General features: G+C 45.3%; 1 protein-coding gene across 1 annotated transcript; it reads left to right on the top strand.

Annotated features, from left to right (window-relative positions):
- Positions 1-306: 306 nt before the first annotated feature.
- LOC308320779 (sialoadhesin-like) lies at positions 307-26,815 on the top strand (the record flags this gene model as incomplete). The annotated part of the gene is made up of 16 exons (XM_080771447.1): positions 307-418; positions 6,384-6,647; positions 7,825-8,088; positions 9,234-9,497; positions 10,675-10,938; positions 12,084-12,347; positions 13,525-13,788; positions 14,934-15,197; positions 16,343-16,606; positions 17,784-18,047; positions 19,192-19,455; positions 20,600-20,863; positions 22,008-22,271; positions 23,449-23,712; positions 24,890-25,153; positions 26,547-26,815. 16 exons carry the CDS (start codon positions 307-309, stop codon positions 26,813-26,815), a joined length of 4,077 nt encoding a protein of 1,358 aa, XP_080627573.1.
- Between the last annotated feature and the right edge of the window lie 14 nt (positions 26,816-26,829).

The raw sequence follows: 26,829 nt of genomic DNA, 5'->3' as shown, positions 1-26,829 counted from the left end.
CACTGGAACCGATATGGCACAGAGCCCAAGCTACAGTTCTCCATACCGGCGACCGCGCGCAATTGTCCTGTACCGAATCCGTCAGATAGTGCGCAGATGTATATGGACCTGGCCCTGCATTGTTGATGATATAGCATCCCGCTTACTCCATAAACATCGCGCGCGCGAAACAAATCTCGCGCACATTCTGCTCCAGGATGCTTGTCTCATATAGTCTGAGCAAAATAGGTCTTCGTCACAATGTGACTACTTCCTATTTCCTTCATGAGTTCAAGACCTGGAAAATGGTCATAGGACGTTGTTCAAATGGCACACTTGCGTCACTGTGGTCTGGGCCGACACAGACCCTCCTGGCCCGTGACACGAGTCACCCGACAGATGCAGACCCTTGCAGGACGCGGCCTGCGTCCGGTGGCTGGTCTGGCCCCCTTGCAGACCTACCGGGGGTCTGCAGTACCGTCATGCTGGTCTGCTGTAGGCCGTAGTGGCGATGTGATGGTCCTGCTGTAGGCCGTGGTCTGGCCCTGCTGTCAGACCCTTGGTCGGGCCCTGGTTGCTGTTCTATGCCCGAGGCGATCTCCCTTCCCCGGCTGAACGCTTAGGCCTTCTGGACCTGGTGATACCCGTACTGGGGCTGGAAACCCACTCAATTTCTGTATTTTTCCGTCTGCTGTCCGTCTCCTGTGGACAAAACTGAACAGCACTGGGTTCCCCCCCCCCCCCCAAACAAAACAAAGATACACACGCATACTGTGTGTGTGCTTGGGAGCTTCTAATACCATATTGGTTTTACTTCATCCATATTCCGCCAATCAATCAATCCCCCATCCAAGGGGAATAATCATACAATTAAAATTTCTAAATGTGTATTTTTGAGCATGTGACGTGTCTAATACTTACATGAATGACCCCTGATACTGGTGCTTCCTGCACCTCCGCCTCGTGTCTGCCCACCTGCTCTGGCCACCTGCTCTGTGTAAACAATTTCTACAGAGCTCTCTGTGTTCTCACAACAATAGATAAACCACAGGGCCTTCTCTTTACCACAACAAGACACCAAGCACAGACACTCAATTGTTATGGGTTAATTGTTAATACTTTCAGACCATTTGCGTCACACTTGCACATGCAAATAAAATTTGTATTTGCCCTCTTGCAACACAATTAACCAGACACATTTCATCAAAAATGGCGTTTGGGGAGATAGAAACATGAATGATAGTTATTCAGCCTGACGCAGATCCTGGTTCAGCATGACTGCATTCCTGTGTGTTTCTGTGAAAATAGAAATATATTAGGGTTAGGGGTTAGACAGTCCACTCTTAAACACGCTTGTGAAACACAACGTAGTTTTACCACAGAATATTATATGGACTACACATGGTGGACCCCCCTAAAATATCTAATGAACAATTCACACACACCAGTCCATACCTCAGACTCTTTTGACCATATTCTTTCCCTGGTCCTTTATAGCTTGACGGACCTTTCATAATTTGGCCTTTTCTATGCTGAATCACACTTCATTTAAATCCTTTATTTATTTGAACCGAATACGCACCCTTCTCTCACTCCTCCCACAAAACATGCGTCCATGTTGTAGGTTGACAAGAAGCGCCCGTTCAGCCTACTCTACAGCCTACTCTGCTGAGCATCGCTTCTGGGGTTACCCTAACAACTTGAACTTGGTGATTAATAAACTCGACTTGGATTTTTTCCTAACCACACTTAGTGTTTAATACAAATTATTTCAGGCCTGATGACTAGATTAGTGCACTGACTATCTTACTACACAAACTTGCACCCCTATTTTGTCTAACCTTACCATAACATTGTCCCAAAACACCATAACAAAATCGTCTGTAGCAGATCGATTATCCGTGAGCATATACCCGCTCCTTCACAGGTGTATCTACTGAATGGGACCTACCGGTATATGTTATATATATAAGGTGTGTGCTGTGCTGCAGCACTGCATTACATTTAAAACACTGTCTATTGTCCACATGTTGTGGTCATAATTTAAACTTTTCTATTGTCCTTAGTGTTCACATTTGCACATACTTATTCAGACTTTATAGGACTAAAGTTGGTCTAACCCAATGAGACACACTTACTTGTAATTCACTATTGACTGGGCCTAGGATCTATACAGTATTGGTTTTATATTTTATTTTATTATTGGAGTTCCCTTCCAAATGGATTACAGCTGAGCTTATAAATTGCACCAACACTTCTGGGCTAAAGGATGAATTAGCACTATATCTTTAAGTCATGAAATTCTTGGCTTATTGACCTTTAAATACAACTAAAAATGTCAAATCTACCCTGATGCACACACGTACGCGCGTACCTCCCTTTGAACAGGCACTTCTTCCTAGACCAAACACACCCTGTTGTCTATCTTTCTGTGTGCGTGCGTGTGTGCATGTGTGCACATTAGTCTGTGCCTCTGAGCTGTTCTACCTCTAAATGTGAAAAAAAAACTTTGCCACACTTTGCCTAATTCCATCATAAAACTGGTAATAATAAATATTTAATCTTCCCATTTCACATCGTTCTCCGCTGTTGCTGTAGATATGACCTCCAACCCTGCCTGTAGTCACGTGATGCAGAAGTGGCATGCAAAAACAACATTGTTCAATTTAGTGTGGTCTCAACACACAAAAAACGCATGACATCAATGTGTCCCCCCGGCACAAAACACTCCCAAGTTCAGTGCAAAGAAATGTTCAGTGGTAAAACTCCACAAAATGTCATTCTGCTTCCTCTCTTAGTACAAAAAGAAAAGGTCCAGGTTCATTGTTCAGTTCAATCGCGTGTGTGCTCAACACACAAACCATCGCATGACACCCCCCGAACCCCATGTCCCCAAAGTTCAGTGCCAAAACCGCTCTCTTGGCACAAAAAGGACAGGACCATATTCTCACATTGACTTTCAGCATGGAGTTCACCCATCCCCGGCTGGGTGGGTGATGGCTGGGTGCTGGGCTGATTCAGCTTTTAGATGTGACAAAAATGGGAAGGCTAAACATTTCTAATACCACTTAGGCTTTCTTTTGAATGTGGCAGTTTTACTAACATGTTTGTAATTTGGACATAAATGTTGACTAACCTTTACACTTCCTTTTAGTGTGTTTGTGTGTGTAGTTGTATGAGAAATGTACACACATGGAGTGCTTTGACTGCACCTAGCATAATGAACTGACCTCAGGCTGACACATCTTGAATCTGACCTGGCCTCCCAGGCTGACTCGCTTAAAATATATCCTGTCTTACCTGAGTCAATTCCATTATGGACTCTAGTTTTGGTAAAATGCTTATGCTTCAGGCCTGTCTGATTCATATTCAACACACCCCCCTCCATATGGGACACTAAATTTGGGATCATGGATTTGGTGCAACCTAAAAAGCTGTCTAATGATTGTATTTTGACTGGAACTCCACCAATTACTGCATTATAACGGAATAATGACTAATTTTCCTTCCTGTATTAGCTTACATTTCTTGATACATACTACTTAAACTTGAAGTAAATGTACTTCAAGTTCAACTGCCCTTTTTAGTTCTCTACTGAACACTTCAGTTGGGTCACTTAATCTGTTCTATCTACCGTGACTTTTTAATACAAATGATCAGAGTGTAACCAAAGTTTGCTGTGAGAAAACACACCACAGGCTTAGTACGCAATCTGTGATATCCCTGTATTACAGACGTACCCCGTTAGAAACATCTAACAGATTAAATGAACCAAACACAGCAGGGACAACTTTCAGCTGCTGTGCTATACCATACTGCTGCGTGAAACACAGTCTTTTTTTCCAAACTCTGTCAAGTCACCAGAACTACCAGTCCAACTTTCTTTTACTGCAGGTATATTTAGTGCTCTTGGGAATATTACATTTAGATCCTACATGTCGTGGCATTATGTTTATGGCTATAATATGTTTTCATTTGTCCCATTTAATATCTTGACTGAATTCCATTCAGTCTCCTAACTTGGCATAATGAAGGGTCTATTCCATACGACCTTGGCTCGCACACACATAGGCTCACTCACACCCCAACAGAGTACATGTACTCCTCACGCATTCCACAGATAAGACCAACAGCTCTCTTATGGCCTCAGTGTGCTGGTGCCAGGTCACCAAATTGCTATGGTTACGCAAGCCTCTGCGCTCTCCCGTCCTGTTGCTATTACCTTGGATTCGTGAGGGAGTGATTCTCTCTGACTGTGGGGGAAGTTTTTTTTTTTTTTTTTCAGTGAGAAAAGAGATAGCTTCTCTCTTCTGATAAGGCTTCAGTGTGCTGGCGAAAAGTATCAACAGGCTACCATGGATACGCCTCAGCGTCTGCGCTCTCCCGTCCATTGCGCGAGAGTATGGCCCGTTGCTCAGAAAAGATGAATACTCGTCTCTAACGGGCTCTACCAACCAAAAACGCTAACGGGCTCTACCAACCAAAAACGCTTACAGCTTTCTCAGAACTTTATATGCGCTTCTGGTCCTTACTTTAAGGCATTCCTTTTCTTTCGAGTACGTTTTGGTGTAATGACTCTTCCAGCTCACATGGCAGGCTAAATAGACACTTTACACTAATCAATCATTAGATTACTATATTTCTGCCATACAAGGTACATTTTACACATGATTCTCCAGATCCACTTGTATTTGATTTATATAAACACCATATCTAGCGGCTTCTACTGCCTTTTATCTACCCCTGTCTCACTGAATACTGATTAATATTTCACTTATTCAATCCTTCAGCCCCCTTAGGTTAGGGGTTGTTTTAACTTTGTAATGACAAACATTCAACTCAATTCAGCAGGGTGTAGCTCAGCAGCATGCCAGTGTTATATGAAACACTTCAGAGATAACACGTTATACCACTCTTATATGCCCGCTTCAATATCATCATGGCATGACTGTGGACATGGTGTATTCTCAAATCGTGACTGGGAAACACAACGTCACATTACTTGCACATGTCCACCCCTCTTTCTGGGGGTAGCTTAACTTTGACTTTCCATTTGCGACAAGACAAATACACACAACACAAAAGAATGAACAACCACATGGAATGCTCAAACGATGTCTGTTCACACACCAGCCCTTATCTCTGCTACCTTGAAATTGGTAGCTAAATCTAGCAGTGACTTTTGACTATGACCAGAGTGTAACTAAAGTTTGCTGTGGGAAACACACCACAGGCTTAGTACGCTTATCTCACAGACGTACCCTGTTAGACAACATCTAACAGATTTATAAAAACAACAGACTGCAGCGTATACTCACAGCTGTTGTGCGGACAAAGTAGGCTATTCATCCGGCTTATAACCTCAGCTGCGATGCATCACTGAGGCCACTGACCTCTACAAGGAAAGTGTAATAATCACTGCTGGCGTACCAAACGTCAGGCTAAATATGGACTCTAACCATATTGCTGCGCGTATCTAACTACGCAGTCTTTTGCTAATGAACCTCATTAGGCTTATATATGGACTCTAACCATATTGCTGCTTGAACCCAAACAGTCTTATCTCTTAACTCTGTCACGTCACAAAAAAAACCAAAAACTGTATAAGTCACTTAAATGTTAAATTAATCGGGTCTATATCAGTGAAATTTGGAAGCATGTACTACATGTGGGAACAACAAAAAGACAAGGTTTAACTAAGGTAAACCCTGCATCATAACCTACATGTTACCAGGCAAGAGGAGAGGCACTTTTTCTCTAGATGAAGAGTAAAATATGAAGTGACTCACCTCCTGCATCTGGTCCCACTAAACTGACACCATTTGTTATGATCAACTGTATTCTACGTATTGGACCCTCGTCTGGTTCTGGTGTGTGACGACCCGGTTGGCATTTCCATGGTTCGGCGGCGGACAGACAGACAGGCCGGCCCGGGAGAAGATTAACATGACACGAGACTTGGTCACATCAAAACGTTCACAAGGTTTATTCCACTTACAGCAGCATATATAGTTTGGATACTTCATGTCCTAATGACGTCACAGACTAGACATCACAATCATTGCCTGCCAGCAGCGGCCTTCAGCTCTAACACAGCTCCACTCTTATGTTACCATTCAGGCAGGCAGTACACCATACATACAAGTACATATCCGAACACAGTACCAAGTATCAGAACACTATACTACAACAGTAAGAATAACAAATACGAAAACATTAAACTATTATTAGGGTAGGTTTACTCTATTTTGGACTATAATCCAGTCCAGTGTCCAGTGTTTTATTATTTTAACCAAAGGTGACATTATTCATACATTAATCATTGTTAGTGTTCATTCCTAGTGTAAAATGCTGTATACACAGCCCACTGTTATTTGAGTGCATCAATGTTTATTCCTCCACAGACCCTCCAGAAAAGCCCTCAGTATCAGCGAGTCCACCAGGAGGCGTTGTTGAGGGCAGCACGGTGACTCTGACCTGCAGCAGTGAAGCCAAGCCACCCGTAGACACCTACACCTGGTACAGAGACGGAGGAGTCGCCTCTATCTCCACTGGTCCTCAGCTGGTGAAGGACAATGTGTCTCCTGCAGACGCTGGACGATACTTCTGTCAGGCCACAAACACACATGGATCCCAGAGGTCACCTCCACACGCTCTAGATGTTCAGTGTAAGTGAACTAAATGTTTGTATTTTAAAATATTTGATAGTTTTTCACAGACAACAAAACAACAGCATTTTATTATGTGTTTATTTTTGTCATTGTGTAAAAACATAATGAACAATCAATCAATCAACTAGAACAGAACATCCATGGTTTGACCAATCTTTGAGGATGCAGCGTAGATTTGATGTTCTCAAAGGAAGCTCAGTCCATTTCACCTGCAGCACCAGTGGTTCAAATCCACCAATCCAGAGCTACATCAATATCCTATGCCCCTACCCCAACATCCATCCATCCATCTTCAACCGCTTCTCCGTAGTCAGGTCACGGGGACAACAGCTCCACCAGAGTGCTCCAGACTTCCCTCTCCAGAGCAACATTAGTGACTTCCTCCTGGGGGATTTCGAGATGTTCCAAGGCCAGTTGGTCAATGTATTTCCTCCAACTGCGCCTTGGTCTGCCCCGGGGTCTCCTCCCAGTGGGACGTGCGTCGAGGACCTCCCTAGGGAGACGCCCGAGAGGCATCCTAACCAGATGCCCGAACCACCTAAACTGGCTTCTTTCCAGGCGAAGGAGCAGCAGTTCTACTCCGAGTCTCTCTCGTGTAACTGAACTTCTCACCCTATCTCTAAGGGAGATGTCAGCCACCCGTCAAAAAAAATAATAATCGCAGCTTGTATTCGTGACCTTATTATTTCGGTCATCCTTCGGTCATTCTTTCGTTCTACCCCAACCTGACAATCTACAATAGTATACACCCCCAACCTGACAATCTACAATAGTGTACACCCCCAACCTGACCATCGTCAGTAGTGTACACCCCCAACCTGACCATCGTCAGTAGTGTACACCCCCAACCTGACAATCTACAGTAGTATACACCCCCAACCTGGCAAGCACTTGGCATTGTAGCCATTACAGTTAGTTTGACTCAGTTCCATAGATAAACATTGTGAAAATAGCCGATCTACACCTATAATAAATGATATTATATAGTTATTTTAGATCACGTTCATTATTGATTACGTTAGTGTCCAGTGTTTTATTATTTTAACCAAAGGTGATGTAATGTTAGACACCACATTATTCATACATTAATCATTGTTAGTGTTCATTCCTAGTGTAAAATGCTGTATACACAGCCCACTGTTATTTGAGTGCATCAATGTTTATTCCTCCACAGACCCTCCAGAAAAGCCCTCAGTATCAGCGAGTCCACCAGGAGGCGTTGTTGAGGGCAGCACGGTGACTCTGACCTGCAGCAGTGAAGCCAAGCCACCCGTAGACACCTACACCTGGTACAGAGACGGAAGAATCGCCTCTATCTCCACTGGTCCTCAGCTGGTGAAGGACAATGTGTCTCCTGAAGACGCTGGACGATACTTCTGTCAGGCCACAAACACACATGGATCCCAGAGGTCACCTCCACACGCTCTAGATGTTCAGTGTAAGTGAACTAAATTGACAACAAAACAACAGCATTTTATTATGTGTTTATTTTTGTCATTGTGTACAAACATAATAAACAATCAATCAATCAACTAGAACAGAACATCCATGGTTTGACCAATCTTTGAGGATGCAGCGTAGATTTGATGTTCTCAAAGGAAGCTCAGTCCATTTCACCTGCAGCACCAGTGGTTCAAATCCACCAATCCAGAGCTACATCAATATCGTATGCCCCTACCCCAACATCCATCCATCCATCTTCAACCGCTTCTCCGTAGTCGGGTCACGGGGACAACAGCTCCACCAGAGTGCTCCAGACTTCCCTCTCCAGAGCAACATTAGTGACTTCCTCCTGGGGGATTCCGAGACGTTCCAAGGCCAGTTGGTCAATGTATTTCCTCCAACTGCGCCTTGGTCTGCCCCGGGGTCTCCTCCCAGTGGGACGTGCGTCGAGGACCTCCCTAGGGAGACACCCGAGAGGCATCCTAAACAGATGCCCGAACCACCTAAACTGGCTCCTTTCCAGGCGAAGGAGCCGCGGTTCTACTCCGAGTCTCTCTCGTGTAACTGAACTTCTCACCCTATCTCTAAGGGAGATGCCAGCCACCCGTCAAAGAAAAATCATTTCGGCTGCTTGTATTCGTGACCTTATTATTTCGGTCATCCTTCGGTCATTCTTTCGTTCTACCCCAACCTGACAATCTACAATAGTTTACACCCCCAACCTGACAATCTACAATAGTGTACACCCCCAACCTGACAGTCGTCAGTAGTGTACACCCCCAACCTGACCATCGTCAGTAGTGTACACCCCCAACCTGACAATCTACAGTAGTATACACCCCCAACCTGGCAAGCACTTGGCATTGTAGCCATTACAGTTAGTTTGACTCAGTTCCATAGATAAACATTGTGAAAATAGCCGATCTACACCTATAATAAATGATATAAAATAGTTATTTTAGATCACGTTCATTATTGATTACGTTAGTGTCCAGTGTTTTATTATTTTAACCAAAGGTGATGTAATGTTAGACACCACATTATTCATACATTAATCATTGTTAGTGTTCATTCCTAGTGTAAAATGCTGTATACACAGCCCACTGTTATTTGAGTGCATCAATGTTTATTCCTCCACAGACCCTCCAGAAAAGCCCTCAGTATCAGCGAGTCCACCAGGAGGCGTTGTTGAGGGCAGCACGGTGACTCTGACCTGCAGCAGTGAAGCCAAGCCACCCGTAGACACCTACACCTGGTACAGAGACGGAGGAGTCGCCTCTATCTCCACTGGTCCTCAGCTGGTGAAGGACAATGTGTCTCCTGCAGACGCTGGACGATACTTCTGTCAGGCCACAAACACACATGGATCCCAGAGGTCACCTCCACACGCTCTAGATGTTCAGTGTAAGTGAACTAAATGTTTGTATTTTAAAATATTTGATAGTTTTTCACAGACAAAAAAACAACAGCATTTTATTATGTGTTTATTTTTGTCATTGTGTAAAAACATAATGAACAATCAATCAATCAACTAGAACAGAACATCCATGGTTTGACCAATCTTTGAGGATGCAGCGTAGATTTGATGTTCTCAAAGGAAGCTCAGTCCATTTCACCTGCAGCACCAGTGGTTCAAATCCACCAATCCAGAGCTACATCAATATCCTATGCCCCTACCCCAACATCCATCCATCCATCTTCAACCGCTTCTCCGTAGTCAGGTCACGGGGACAACAGCTCCACCAGAGTGCTCCAGACTTCCCTCTCCAGAGCAACATTAGTGACTTCCTCCTGGGGGATTTCGAGATGTTCCAAGGCCAGTTGGTCAATGTATTTCCTCCAACTGCGCCTTGGTCTGCCCCGGGGTCTCCTCCCAGTGCGACGTGCGTCGAGGACCTCCCTAGGGAGACGCCCGAGAGGCATCCTAACCAGATGCCCGAACCACCTAAACTGGCTTCTTTCCAGGCGAAGGAGCAGCAGTTCTACTCCGAGTCTCTCTCGTGTAACTGAACTTCTCACCCTATCTCTAAGGGAGATGTCAGCCACCCGTCAAAAAAAAAAAAAATCGCAGCTTGTATTCGTGACCTTATTATTTCGGTCATCCTTCGGTCATTCTTTCGTTCTACCCCAACCTGACAATCTACAATAGTATACACCCCCAACCTGACAATCTACAATAGTGTACACCCCCAACCTGACCATCGTCAGTAGTGTACACCCCCAACCTGACCATCGTCAGTAGTGTACACCCCCAACCTGACAATCTACAGTAGTATACACCCCCAACCTGGCAAGCACTTGGCATTGTAGCCATTACAGTTAGTTTGACTCAGTTCCATAGATAAACATTGTGAAAATAGCCGATCTACACCTATAATAAATGATATTATATAGTTATTTTAGATCACGTTCATTATTGATTACGTTAGTGTCCAGTGTTTTATTATTTTAACCAAAGGTGATGTAATGTTAGACACCACATTATTCATACATTAATCATTGTTAGTGTTCATTCCTAGTGTAAAATGCTGTATACACAGCCCACTGTTATTTGAGTGCATCAATGTTTATTCCTCCACAGACCCTCCAGAAAAGCCCTCAGTATCAGCGAGTCCACCAGGAGGCGTTGTTGAGGGCAGCACGGTGACTCTGACCTGCAGCAGTGAAGCCAAGCCACCCGTAGACACCTACACCTGGTACAGAGACGGAAGAATCGCCTCTATCTCCACTGGTCCTCAGCTGGTGAAGGACAATGTGTCTCCTGAAGACGCTGGACGATACTTCTGTCAGGCCACAAACACACATGGATCCCAGAGGTCACCTCCACACGCTCTAGATGTTCAGTGTAAGTGAACTAAATTGACAACAAAACAACAGCATTTTATTATGTGTTTATTTTTGTCATTGTGTACAAACATAATAAACAATCAATCAATCAACTAGAACAGAACATCCATGGTTTGACCAATCTGTGAGGATGCAGCGTAGATTTGATGTTCTCAAAGGAAGCTCAGTCCATTTCACCTGCAGCACCAGTGGTTCAAATCCACCAATCCAGAGCTACATCAATATCGTATGCCCCTACCCCAACATCCATCCATCCATCTTCAACCGCTTCTCCGTAGTCGGGTCACGGGGACAACAGCTCCACCAGAGTGCTCCAGACTTCCCTCTCCAGAGCAACATTAGTGACTTCCTCCTGGGGGATTCCGAGACGTTCCAAGGCCAGTTGGTCAATGTATTTCCTCCAACTGCGCCTTGGTCTGCCCCGGGGTCTCCTCCCAGTGGGACGTGCGTCGAGGACCTCCCTAGGGAGACACCCGAGAGGCATCCTAAACAGATGCCCGAACCACCTAAACTGGCTCCTTTCCAGGCGAAGGAGCCGCGGTTCTACTCCGAGTCTCTCTCGTGTAACTGAACTTCTCACCCTATCTCTAAGGGAGATGCCAGCCACCCGTCAAAGAAAAATCATTTCGGCTGCTTGTATTCGTGACCTTATTATTTCGGTCATCCTTCGGTCATTCTTTCGTTCTACCCCAACCTGACAATCTACAATAGTTTACACCCCCAACCTGACAATTTACAATAGTGTACACCCCCAACCTGACAGTCGTCAGTAGTGTACACCCCCAACCTGACCATCGTCAGTAGTGTACACCCCCAACCTGACAATCTACAGTAGTATACACCCCCAACCTGGCAAGCACTTGGCATTGTAGCCATTACAGTTAGTTTGACTCAGTTCCATAGATAAACATTGTGAAAATAGCCGATCTACACCTATAATAAATGATATAAAATAGTTATTTTAGATCACGTTCATTATTGATTACGTTAGTGTCCAGTGTTTTATTATTTTAACCAAAGGTGATGTAATGTTAGACACCACATTATTCATACATTAATCATTGTTAGTGTTCATTCCTAGTGTAAAATGCTGTATACACAGCCCACTGTTATTTGAGTGCATCAATGTTTATTCCTCCACAGACCCTCCAGAAAAGCCCTCAGTATCAGCGAGTCCACCAGGAGGCGTTGTTGAGGGCAGCACGGTGACTCTGACCTGCAGCAGTGAAGCCAAGCCACCCGTAGACACCTACACCTGGTACAGAGACGGAGGAGTCGCCTCTATCTCCACTGGTCCTCAGCTGGTGAAGGACAATGTGTCTCCTGCAGACGCTGGACGATACTTCTGTCAGGCCACAAACACACATGGATCCCAGAGGTCACCTCCACACGCTCTAGATGTTCAGTGTAAGTGAACTAAATGTTTGTATTTTAAAATATTTGATAGTTTTTCACAGACAAAAAAACAACAGCATTTTATTATGTGTTTATTTTTGTCATTGTGTAAAAACATAATGAACAATCAATCAATCAACTAGAACAGAACATCCATGGTTTGACCAATCTTTGAGGATGCAGCGTAGATTTGATGTTCTCAAAGGAAGCTCAGTCCATTTCACCTGCAGCACCAGTGGTTCAAATCCACCAATCCAGAGCTACATCAATATCCTATGCCCCTACCCCAACATCCATCCATCCATCTTCAACCGCTTCTCCGTAGTCAGGTCACGGGGACAACAGCTCCACCAGAGTGCTCCAGACTTCCCTCTCCAGAGCAACATTAGTGACTTCCTCCTGGGGGATTTCGAGATGTTCCAAGGCCAGTTGGTCAATGTATTTCCTCCAACTGCGCCTTGGTCTGCCCCGGGGTCTCCTCCCAGTGCGACGTGCGTCGAGGACCTCCCTAGGGAGACGCCCGAGAGGCATCCTAACCAGATGCCCGAACCACCTAAACTGGCTTCTTTCCAGGCGAAGGAGCAGCAGTTCTACTCCGAGTCTCTCTCGTGTAACTGAACTTCTCACCCTATCTCTAAGGGAGATGTCAGCCACCCGTCAAAAAAAAAAAAAATCGCAGCTTGTATTCGTGACCTTATTATTTCGGTCATCCTTCGGTCATTCTTTCGTTCTACCCCAACCTGACAATCTACAATAGTATACACCCCCAACCTGACAATCTACAATAGTGTACACCCCCAACCTGACCATCGTCAGTAGTGTACACCCCCAACCTGACCATCGTCAGTAGTGTACACCCCCAACCTGACAATCTACAGTAGTATACACCCCCAACCTGGCAAGCACTTGGCATTGTAGCCATTACAGTTAGTTTGACTCAGTTCCATAGATAAACATTGTGAAAATAGCCGATCTACACCTATAATAAATGATATTATATAGTTATTTTAGATCACGTTCATTATTGATTACGTTAGTGTCCAGTGTTTTATTATTTTAACCAAAGGTGATGTAATGTTAGACACCACATTATTCATACATTAATCATTGTTAGTGTTCATTCCTAGTGTAAAATGCTGTATACACAGCCCACTGTTATTTGAGTGCATCAATGTTTATTCCTCCACAGACCCTCCAGAAAAGCCCTCAGTATCAGCGAGTCCACCAGGAGGCGTTGTTGAGGGCAGCACGGTGACTCTGACCTGCAGCAGTGAAGCCAAGCCACCCGTAGACACCTACACCTGGTACAGAGACGGAAGAATCGCCTCTATCTCCACTGGTCCTCAGCTGGTGAAGGACAATGTGTCTCCTGAAGACGCTGGACGATACTTCTGTCAGGCCACAAACACACATGGATCCCAGAGGTCACCTCCACACGCTCTAGATGTTCAGTGTAAGTGAACTAAATTGACAACAAAACAACAGCATTTTATTATGTGTTTATTTTTGTCATTGTGTACAAACATAATAAACAATCAATCAATCAACTAGAACAGAACATCCATGGTTTGACCAATCTGTGAGGATGCAGCGTAGATTTGATGTTCTCAAAGGAAGCTCAGTCCATTTCACCTGCAGCACCAGTGGTTCAAATCCACCAATCCAGAGCTACATCAATATCGTATGCCCCTACCCCAACATCCATCCATCCATCTTCAACCGCTTCTCCGTAGTCGGGTCACGGGGACAACAGCTCCACCAGAGTGCTCCAGACTTCCCTCTCCAGAGCAACATTAGTGACTTCCTCCTGGGGGATTCCGAGACGTTCCAAGGCCAGTTGGTCAATGTATTTCCTCCAACTGCGCCTTGGTCTGCCCCGGGGTCTCCTCCCAGTGGGACGTGCGTCGAGGACCTCCCTAGGGAGACACCCGAGAGGCATCCTAACCAGATGCCCGAACCACCTAAACTGGCTTTTTTCCAGGCGAAGGAGCAGCAGTTCTACTCCGAGTCTCTCTCGTGTAACTGAACTTCTCACCCTATCTCTAAGGGAGATGTCAGCCACCCGTCAAAAAAAAATAAAAATCGCAGCTTGTATTCGTGACCTTATTATTTCGGTCATCCTTCGGTCATTCTTTCGTTCTACCCCAACCTGACAATCTACAATAGTATACACCCCCAACCTGACAATCTACAATAGTGTACACCCCCAACCTGACCATCGTCAGTAGTGTACACCCCCAACCTGACCATCGTCAGTAGTGTACACCCCCAACCTGACAATCTACAGTAGTATACACCCCCAACCTGGCAAGCACTTGGCATTGTAGCCATTACAGTTAGTTTGACTCAGTTCCATAGATAAACATTGTGAAAATAGCCGATCTACACCTATAATAAATGATATTATATAGTTATTTTAGATCACGTTCATTATTGATTACGTTAGTGTCCAGTGTTTTATTATTTTAACCAAAGGTGATGTAATGTTAGACACCACATTATTCATACATTAATCATTGTTAGTGTTCATTCCTAGTGTAAAATGCTGTATACACAGCCCACTGTTATTTGAGTGCATCAATGTTTATTCCTCCACAGACCCTCCAGAAAAGCCCTCAGTATCAGCGAGTCCACCAGGAGGCGTTGTTGAGGGCAGCACGGTGACTCTGACCTGCAGCAGTGAAGCCAAGCCACCCGTAGACACCTACACCTGGTACAGAGACGGAAGAATCGCCTCTATCTCCACTGGTCCTCAGCTGGTGAAGGACAATGTGTCTCCTGAAGACGCTGGACGATACTTCTGTCAGGCCACAAACACACATGGATCCCAGAGGTCACCTCCACACGCTCTAGATGTTCAGTGTAAGTGAACTAAATTGACAACAAAACAACAGCATTTTATTATGTGTTTATTTTTGTCATTGTGTACAAACATAATAAACAATCAATCAATCAACTAGAACAGAACATCCATGGTTTGACCAATCTGTGAGGATGCAGCGTAGATTTGATGTTCTCAAAGGAAGCTCAGTCCATTTCACCTGCAGCACCAGTGGTTCAAATCCACCAATCCAGAGCTACATCAATATCGTATGCCCCTACCCCAACATCCATCCATCCATCTTCAACCGCTTCTCCGTAGTCGGGTCACGGGGACAACAGCTCCACCAGAGTGCTCCAGACTTCCCTCTCCAGAGCAACATTAGTGACTTCCTCCTGGGGGATTCCGAGACGTTCCAAGGCCAGTTGGTCAATGTATTTCCTCCAACTGCGCCTTGGTCTGCCCCGGGGTCTCCTCCCAGTGGGACGTGCGTCGAGGACCTCCCTAGGGAGACACCCGAGAGGCATCCTAACCAGATGCCCGAACCACCTAAACTGGCTCCTTTCCAGGCGAAGGAGCCGCGGTTCTACTCCGAGTCTCTCTCGTGTAACTGAACTTCTCACCCTATCTCTAAGGGAGATGCCAGCCACCCGTCAAAGAAAAATCATTTCGGCTGCTTGTATTCGTGACCTTATTATTTCGGTCATCCTTCGGTCATTCTTTCGTTCTACCCCAACCTGACAATCTACAATAGTTTACACCCCCAACCTGACAATCTACAATAGTGTACACCCCCAACCTGACAGTCGTCAGTAGTGTACACCCCCAACCTGACCATCGTCAGTAGTGTACACCCCCAACCTGACAATCTACAGTAGTATACACCCCCAACCTGGCAAGCACTTGGCATTGTAGCCATTACAGTTAGTTTGACTCAGTTCCATAGATAAACATTGTGAAAATAGCCGATCTACACCTATAATAAATGATATAAAATAGTTATTTTAGATCACGTTCATTATTGATTACGTTAGTGTCCAGTGTTTTATTATTTTAACCAAAGGTGATGTAATGTTAGACACCACATTATTCATACATTAATCATTGTTAGTGTTCATTCCTAGTGTAAAATGCTGTATACACAGCCCACTGTTATTTGAGTGCATCAATGTTTATTCCTCCACAGACCCTCCAGAAAAGCCCTCAGTATCAGCGAGTCCACCAGGAGGCGTTGTTGAGGGCAGCACGGTGACTCTGACCTGCAGCAGTGAAGCCAAGCCACCCGTAGACACCTACACCTGGTACAGAGACGGAGGAGTCGCCTCTATCTCCACTGGTCCTCAGCTGGTGAAGGACAATGTGTCTCCTGCAGACGCTGGACGATACTTCTGTCAGGCCACAAACACACATGGATCCCAGAGGTCACCTCCACACGCTCTAGATGTTCAGTGTAAGTGAACTAAATGTTTGTATTTTAAAATATTTGATAGTTTTTCACAGACAAAAAAACAACAGCATTTTATTATGTGTTTATTTTTGTCATTGTGTAAAAACATAATGAACAATCAATCAATCAACTAGAACAGAACATCCATGGTTTGACCAATCTTTGAGGATGCAGCGTAGATTTGATGTTCTCAAAGGAAGCTCAGTCCATTTCACCTGCAGCACCAGTGGTTCAAATCCACCAATCCAGAGCTACATCAATATCCTATGCCCCTACCCCAACATCCATCCATCCATCTTCAACCGCTTCTCCGTAGTCAGGTCACGGGGACAACAGCTCCACCAGAGTGCTCCAGACTTCCCTCTCCAGAGCAACATTAGTGACTTCCTCCTGGGGGATTTCGAGATGTTCCAAGGCCAGTTGGTCAATGTATTTCCTCCAACTGCGCCTTGGTCTGCCCCGGGGTCTCCTCCCAGTGGGACGTGCGTCGAGGACCTCCCTAGGGAGACGCCCGAGAGGCATCCTAACCAGATGCCCGAACCACCTAAACTGGCTTCTTTCCAGGCGAAGGAGCAGCAGTTCTACTCCGAGTCTCTCTCGTGTAACTGAACTTCTCACCCTATCTCTAAGGGAGATGTCAGCCACCCGTCAAAAAAAAAAAAAATCGCAGCTTGTATTCGTGACCTTATTATTTCGGTCATCCTTCGGTCATTCTTTCGTTCTACCCCAACCTGACAATCTACAATAGTATACACCCCCAACCTGACAATCTACAATAGTGTACACCCCCAACCTGACCATCGTCAGTAGTGTACACCCCCAACCTGACCATCGTCAGTAGTGTACACCCCCAACCTGACAATCTACAGTAGTATACACCCCCAACCTGGCAAGCACTTGGCATTGTAGCCATTACAGTTAGTTTGACTCAGTTCCATAGATAAACATTGTGAAAATAGCCGATCTACACCTATAATAAATGATATTATATAGTTATTTTAGATCACGTTCATTATTGATTACGTTAGTGTCCAGTGTTTTATTATTTTAACCAAAGGTGATGTAATGTTAGACACCACATTATTCATACATTAATCATTGTTAGTGTTCATTCCTAGTGTAAAATGCTGTATACACAGCCCACTGTTATTTGAGTGCATCAATGTTTATTCCTCCACAGACCCTCCAGAAAAGCCCTCAGTATCAGCGAGTCCACCAGGAGGCGTTGTTGAGGGCAGCACGGTGACTCTGACCTGCAGCAGTGAAGCCAAGCCACCCGTAGACACCTACACCTGGTACAGAGACGGAAGAATCGCCTCTATCTCCACTGGTCCTCAGCTGGTGAAGGACAATGTGTCTCCTGAAGACGCTGGACGATACTTCTGTCAGGCCACAAACACACATGGATCCCAGAGGTCACCTCCACACGCTCTAGATGTTCAGTGTAAGTGAACTAAATTGACAACAAAACAACAGCATTTTATTATGTGTTTATTTTTGTCATTGTGTACAAACATAATAAACAATCAATCAATCAACTAGAACAGAACATCCATGGTTTGACCAATCTGTGAGGATGCAGCGTAGATTTGATGTTCTCAAAGGAAGCTCAGTCCATTTCACCTGCAGCACCAGTGGTTCAAATCCACCAATCCAGAGCTACATCAATATCGTATGCCCCTACCCCAACATCCATCCATCCATCTTCAACCGCTTCTCCGTAGTCGGGTCACGGGGACAACAGCTCCACCAGAGTGCTCCAGACTTCCCTCTCCAGAGCAACATTAGTGACTTCCTCCTGGGGGATTCCGAGACGTTCCAAGGCCAGTTGGTCAATGTATTTCCTCCAACTGCGCCTTGGTCTGCCCCGGGGTCTCCTCCCAGTGGGACGTGCGTCGAGGACCTCCCTAGGGAGACACCCGAGAGGCATCCTAACCAGATGCCCGAACCACCTAAACTGGCTTCTTTCCAGGCGAAGGAGCAGCAGTTCTACTCCGAGTCTCTCTCGTGTAACTGAACTTCTCACCCTATCTCTAAGGGAGATGTCAGCCACCCGTCAAAAAAAAAAAAAATCGCAGCTTGTATTCGTGACCTTATTATTTCGGTCATCCTTCGGTCATTCTTTCGTTCTACCCCAACCTGACAATCTACAATAGTATACACCCCCAACCTGACAATCTACAATAGTGTACACCCCCAACCTGACCATCGTCAGTAGTGTACACCCCCAACCTGACCATCGTCAGTAGTGTACACCCCCAACCTGACAATCTACAGTAGTATACACCCCCAACCTGGCAAGCACTTGGCATTGTAGCCATTACAGTTAGTTTGACTCAGTTCCATAGATAAACATTGTGAAAATAGCCGATCTACACCTATAATAAATGATATTATATAGTTATTTTAGATCACGTTCATTATTGATTACGTTAGTGTCCTGTGTTTTATTATTTTAACCAAAGGTGATGTAATGTTAGACACCACATTATTCATACATTAATCATTGTTAGTGTTCATTCCTAGTGTAAAATGCTGTATACACAGCCCACTGTTATTTGAGTGCATCAATGTTTATTCCTCCACAGACCCTCCAGAAAAGCCCTCAGTATCAGCGAGTCCACCAGGAGGCGTTGTTGAGGGCAGCACGGTGACTCTGACCTGCAGCAGTGAAGCCAAGCCACCCGTAGACACCTACACCTGGTACAGAGACGGAAGAATCGCCTCTATCTCCACTGGTCCTCAGCTGGTGAAGGACAATGTGTCTCCTGAAGACGCTGGACGATACTTCTGTCAGGCCACAAACACACATGGATCCCAGAGGTCACCTCCACACGCTCTAGATGTTCAGTGTAAGTGAACTAAATTGACAACAAAACAACAGCATTTTATTATGTGTTTATTTTTGTCATTGTGTACAAACATCATAAACAATCAATCAATCAACTAGAACAGAACATCCATGGTTTGACCAATCTGTGAGGATGCAGCGTAGATTTGATGTTCTCAAAGGAAGCTCAGTCCATTTCACCTGCAGCACCAGTGGTTCAAATCCACCAATCCAGAGCTACATCAATATCGTATGCCCCTACCCCAACATCCATCCATCCATCTTCAACCGCTTCTCCGTAGTCGGGTCACGGGGACAACAGCTCCACCAGAGTGCTCCAGACTTCCCTCTCCAGAGCAACATTAGTGACTTCCTCCTGGGGGATTCCGAGACGTTCCAAGGCCAGTTGGTCAATGTATTTCCTCCAACTGCGCCTTGGTCTGCCCCGGGGTCTCCTCCCAGTGGGACGTGCGTCGAGGACCTCCCTAGGGAGACACCCGAGAGGCATCCTAACCAGATGCCCGAACCACCTAAACTGGCTTCTTTCCAGGCGAAGGAGCAGCAGTTCTACTCCGAGTCTCTCTCGTGTAACTGAACTTCTCACCCTATCTCTAAGGGAGATGTCAGCCACCCGTCAAAAAAAAAAAAAATCGCAGCTTGTATTCGTGACCTTATTATTTCGGTCATCCTTCGGTCATTCTTTCGTTCTACCCCAACCTGACAATCTACAATAGTATACACCCCCAACCTGACAATCTACAATAGTGTACACCCCCAACCTGACCATCGTCAGTAGTGTACACCCCCAACCTGACCATCGTCAGTAGTGTACACCCCCAACCTGACAATCTACAGTAGTATACACCCCCAACCTGGCAAGCACTTGGCATTGTAGCCATTACAGTTAGTTTGACTCAGTTCCATAGATAAACATTGTGAAAATAGCCGATCTACACCTATAATAAATGATATTATATAGTTATTTTAGATCACGTTCATTATTGATTACGTTAGTGTCCTGTGTTTTATTATTTTAACCAAAGGTGATGTAATGTTAGACACCACATTATTCATACATTAATCATTGTTAGTGTTCATTCCTAGTGTAAAATGCTGTATACACAGCCCACTGTTATTTGAGTGCATCAATGTTTATTCCTCCACAGACCCTCCAGAAAAGCCCTCAGTATCAGCGAGTCCACCAGGAGGCGTTGTTGAGGGCAGCACGGTGACTCTGACCTGCAGCAGTGAAGCCAAGCCACCCGTAGACACCTACACCTGGTACAGAGACGGAAGAATCGCCTCTATCTCCACTGGTCCTCAGCTGGTGAAGGACAATGTGTCTCCTGAAGACGCTGGACGATACTTCTGTCAGGCCACAAACACACATGGATCCCAGAGGTCACCTCCACACGCTCTAGATGTTCAGTGTAAGTGAACTAAATTGACAACAAAACAACAGCATTTTATTATGTGTTTATTTTTGTCATTGTGTACAAACATAATAAACAATCAATCAATCAACTAGAACAGAACATCCATGGTTTGACCAATCTGTGAGGATGCAGCGTAGATTTGATGTTCTCAAAGGAAGCTCAGTCCATTTCACCTGCAGCACCAGTGGTTCAAATCCACCAATCCAGAGCTACATCAATATCGTATGCCCCTACCCCAACATCCATCCATCCATCTTCAACCGCTTCTCCGTAGTCGGGTCACGGGGACAACAGCTCCACCAGAGTGCTCCAGACTTCCCTCTCCAGAGCAACATTAGTGACTTCCTCCTGGGGGATTCCGAGACGTTCCAAGGCCAGTTGGTCAATGTATTTCCTCCAACTGCGCCTTGGTCTGCCCCGGGGTCTCCTCCCAGTGGGACGTGCGTCGAGGACCTCCCTAGGGAGACACCCGAGAGGCATCCTAACCAGATGCCCGAACCACCTAAACTGGCTTCTTTCCAGGCGAAGGAGCAGCAGTTCTACTCCGAGTCTCTCTCGTGTAACTGAACTTCTCACCCTATCTCTAAGGGAGATGTCAGCCACCCGTCAAAAAAATAAATAATCGCAGCTTGTATTCGTGACCTTATTATTTCGGTCATCCTTCGGTCATTCTTTCGTTCTACCCCAACCTGACAATCTACAATAGTATACACCCCCAACCTGACAATCTACAATAGTGTACACCCCCAACCTGACCATCGTCAGTAGTGTACACCCCCAACCTGACCATCGTCAGTAGTGTACACCCCCAACCTGACAATCTACAGTAGTATACACCCCCAACCTGGCAAGCACTTGGCATTATAGCCATTACAGTTAGTTTGACTCAGTTCCATAGATAAACATTGTGAAAATAGCCGATCTACACCTATAATAAATGATATTATATAGTTATTTTAGATCACGTTCATTATTGATTACGTTAGTGTCCAGTGTTTTATTATTTTAACCAAAGGTGATGTAATGTTAGACACCACATTATTCATACATTAATCATTGTTAGTGTTCATTCCTAGTGTAAAATGCTGTATACACAGCCCACTGTTATTTGAGTGCATCAATGTTTATTCCTCCACAGACCCTCCAGAAAAGCCCTCAGTATCAGCGAGTCCACCAGGAGGCGTTGTTGAGGGCAGCACGGTGACTCTGACCTGCAGCAGTGAAGCCAAGCCACCCATAGACACCTACACCTGGTACAGAGACGGAGGAGTCGCCTCTATCTCCACTGGTCCTCAGCTGGTGAAGGACAATGTGTCTCCTGCAGACGCTGGACGATACTTCTGTCAGGCCACAAACACACATGGATCCCAGAGGTCACCTCCACACGCTCTAGATGTTCAGTGTAAGTGAACTAAATGTTTGTATTTTAAAATATTTGATAGTTTTTCACAGACAACAAAACAACAGCATTTTATTATGTGTTTATTTTTGTCATTGTGTAAAAACATAATGAACAATCAATCAATCAACTAGAACAGAACATCCATGTTTTGACCAATCTTTGAGGATGCAGCGTAGATTTGATGTTCTCAAAGGAAGCTCAGTCCATTTCACCTGCAGCACCAGTGGTTCAAATCCACCAATCCAGAGCTACATCAATATCCTATGCCCCTACCCCAACATCCATCCATCCATCTTCAACCGCTTCTCCGTAGTCAGGTCACGGGGACAACAGCTCCACCAGAGTGCTCCAGACTTCCCTCTCCAGAGCAACATTAGTGACTTCCTCCTGGGGGATTTCGAGATGTTCCAAGGCCAGTTGGTCAATGTATTTCCTCCAACTGCGCCTTGGTCTGCCCCGGGGTCTCCTCCCAGTGGGACGTGCGTCGAGGACCTCCCTAGGGAGACACCCGAGAGGCATCCTAACCAGATGCCCGAACCACCTAAACTGGCTTCTTTCCAGGCGAAGGAGCAGCAGTTCTACTCCGAGTCTCTCTCGTGTAACTGAACTTCTCACCCTATCTCTAAGGGAGATGTCAGCCACCCGTCAAAAAAAATAATAATCGCAGCTTGTATTCGTGACCTTATTATTTCGGTCATCCTTCGGTCATTCTTTCGTTCTACCCCAACCTGACAATCTACAATAGTATACACCCCCAACCTGACAATCTACAATAGTGTACACCCCCAACCTGACCATCGTCAGTAGTGTACACCCCCAACCTGACCATCGTCAGTAGTGTACACCCCCAACCTGACAATCTACAGTAGTATACACCCCCAACCTGGCAAGCACTTGGCATTATAGCCATTACAGTTAGTTTGACTCAGTTCCATAGATAAACATTGTGAAAATAGCCGATCTACACCTATAATAAATGATATTATATAGTTATTTTAGATCACGTTCATTATTGATTACGTTAGTGTCCAGTGTTTTATTATTTTAACCAAAGGTGATGTAATGTTAGACACCACATTATTCATACATTAATCATTGTTAGTGTTCATTCCTAGTGTAAAATGCTGTATACACAGCCCACTGTTATTTGAGTGCATCAATGTTTATTCCTCCACAGACCCTCCAGAAAAGCCCTCAGTATCAGCGAGTCCACCAGGAGGCGTTGTTGAGGGCAGCACGGTGACTCTGACCTGCAGCAGTGAAGCCAAGCCACCCGTAGACACCTACACCTGGTACAGAGACGGAGGAGTCGCCTCTATCTCCACTGGTCCTCAGCTGGTGAAGGACAATGTGTCTCCTGCAGACGCTGGACGATACTTCTGTCAGGCCACAAACACACATGGATCCCAGAGGTCACCTCCACACGCTCTAGATGTTCAGTGTAAGTGAACTAAATGTTTGTATTTTAAAATATTTGATAGTTTTTCACAGACAACAAAACAACAGCATTTTATTATGTGTTTATTTTTGTCATTGTGTAAAAACATAATGAACAATCAATCAATCAACTAGAACAGAACATCCATGTTTTGACCAATCTTTGAGGATGCAGCGTAGATTTGATGTTCTCAAAGGAAGCTCAGTCCATTTCACCTGCAGCACCAGTGGTTCAAATCCACCAATCCAGAGCTACATCAATATCCTATGCCCCTACCCCAACATCCATCCATCCATCTTCAACCGCTTCTCCGTAGTCAGGTCACGGGGACAACAGCTCCACCAGAGTGCTCCAGACTTCCCTCTCCAGAGCAACATTAGTGACTTCCTCCTGGGGGATTTCGAGATGTTCCAAGGCCAGTTGGTCAATGTATTTCCTCCAACTGCGCCTTGGTCTGCCCCGGGGTCTCCTCCCAGTGGGACGTGCGTCGAGGACCTCCCTAGGGAGACACCCGAGAGGCATCCTAACCAGATGCCCGAACCACCTAAACTGGCTTCTTTCCAGGCGAAGGAGCAGCAGTTCTACTCCGAGTCTCTCTCGTGTAACTGAACTTCTCACCCTATCTCTAAGGGAGATGTCAGCCACCCGTCAAAAAAAATAATAATCGCAGCTTGTATTCGTGACCTTATTATTTCGGTCATCCTTCGGTCATTCTTTCGTTCTACCCCAACCTGACAATCTACAATAGTATACACCCCCAACCTGACAATCTACAATAGTGTACACCCCCAACCTGACCATCGTCAGTAGTGTACACCCCCAACCTGACCATCGTCAGTAGTGTACACCCCCAACCTGACAATCTACAGTAGTATACACCCCCAACCTGGCAAGCACTTGGCATTGTAGCCATTACAGTTAGTTTGACTCAGTTCCATAGATAAACATTGTGAAAATAGCCGATCTACACCTATAATAAATGATATTATATAGTTATTTTAGATCACGTTCATTATTGATTACGTTAGTGTCCAGTGTTTTATTATTTTAACCAAAGGTGATGTAATGTTAGACACCACATTATTCATACATTAATCATTGTTAGTGTTCATTCCTAGTGTAAAATGCTGTATACACAGCCCACTGTTATTTGAGTGCATCAATGTTTATTCCTCCACAGACCCTCCAGAAAAGCCCTCAGTATCAGCGAGTCCACCAGGAGGCGTTGTTGAGGGCAGCACGGTGACTCTGACCTGCAGCAGTGAAGCCAAGCCACCCGTAGACACCTACACCTGGTACAGAGACGGAAGAATCGCCTCTATCTCCACTGGTCCTCAGCTGGTGAAGGACAATGTGTCTCCTGAAGACGCTGGACGATACTTCTGTCAGGCCACAAACACACATGGATCCCAGAGGTCACCTCCACACGCTCTAGATGTTCAGTGTAAGTGAACTAAATTGACAACAAAACAACAGCATTTTATTATGTGTTTATTTTTGTCATTGTGTACAAACATAATAAACAATCAATCAATCAACTAGAACAGAACATCCATGGTTTGACCAATCTGTGAGGAGGCAGCGTAGATTTGATGTTCTCAAAGGAAGCTCAGTCCATTTCACCTGCAGCACCAGTGGTTCAAATCCACCAATCCAGAGCTACATCAATATCGTATGCCCCTACCCCAACATCCATCCATCCATCTTCAACCGCTTCTCCGTAGTCGGGTCACGGGGACAACAGCTCCACCAGAGTGCTCCAGACTTCCCTCTCCAGAGCAACATTAGTGACTTCCTCCTGGGGGATTCCGAGACGTTCCAAGGCCAGTTGGTCAATGTATTTCCTCCAACTGCGCCTTGGTCTGCCCCGGGGTCTCCTCCCAGTGGGACGTGCGTCGAGGACCTCCCTAGGGAGACACCCGAGAGGCATCCTAACCAGATGCCCGAACCACCTAAACTGGCTCCTTTCCAGGCGAAGGAGCCGCGGTTCTACTCCGAGTCTCTCTCGTGTAACTGAACTTCTCACCCTATCTCTAAGGGAGATGCCAGCCACCCGTCAAAGAAAAATCATTTCGGCTGCTTGTATTCGTGACCTTATTATTTCGGTCATCCTTCGGTCATTCTTTCGTTCTACCCCAACCTGACAATCTACAATAGTTTACACCCCCAACCTGACAATCTACAATAGTGTACACCCCCAACCTGACAGTCGTCAGTAGTGTACACCCCCAACCTGACCATCGTCAGTAGTGTACACCCCCAACCTGACAATCTACATATACACCCCCAACCTGGCAAGCACTTGGCATTGTAGCCATTACAGTTAGTTTGACTCAGTTCCATAGATAAACATTGTGAAAATAGCCGATCTACACCTATAATAAATTATATAAAATAGTTATTTTAGATCACGTTCATTATTGATTACGTTAGTGTCCAGTGTTTTATTATTTTAACCCATTCTGACCTGAGATCAGATTCATACGAGGTTTCCACTGGACACACACTGGTCTGAATAACCCATTCTGACCCGAGATCAGATTCTAAAAATGTCAGTCGTTCTGTCGATTTTTCAAAAATAGCAGACCTACAAGCTCGTATCGCGCCACTCGGTGGCGCGATATGAGCTTGTAGATCTGCTATTTTTCAATAGCTAAAGCATAACATGATGCCAACACCAAAATGGGTGCCCGGTCAGAATGGGTTAACCAAAGGTGATGTAATGTTAGACACCACATTATTCATACATTAATCATTGTTAGTGTTCATTCCTAGTGTAAAACGCTGTATACACAGCCAACTGTTATTTGAGTGCATCAATGTTTATTCCTCCACAGACCCTCCAAAGCCCTCAGTATCAGCGAGTCCACCAGGAGGCGTTGTTGAGGGCAGCACGGTGACTCTGACCTGCAGCAGTGAAGCCAAGCCACCCGTAGACACCTACACCTGGTACAGAGACGGAGGAATCGCCTCTATCTCCACTGGTCCTCAGCTGGTGAAGGACAATGTGTCTCCTGAAGACGCTGGACGATACTTCTGTCAGGCCACAAACACACATGGATCCCAGAGGTCACCTCCACACGCTCTAGATGTTCAGTGTAAGTGAACTAAAATCTCTCT

The sequence above is a fragment of the Protomyctophum bolini genome (assembly GCF_963924005.1).
Source record: "Protomyctophum bolini genome assembly, chromosome: 1".
NCBI lineage: Eukaryota > Metazoa > Chordata > Actinopteri > Myctophiformes > Myctophidae > Protomyctophum > Protomyctophum bolini.
This window is presented reverse-complemented; position numbering and strand designations above follow the sequence as displayed.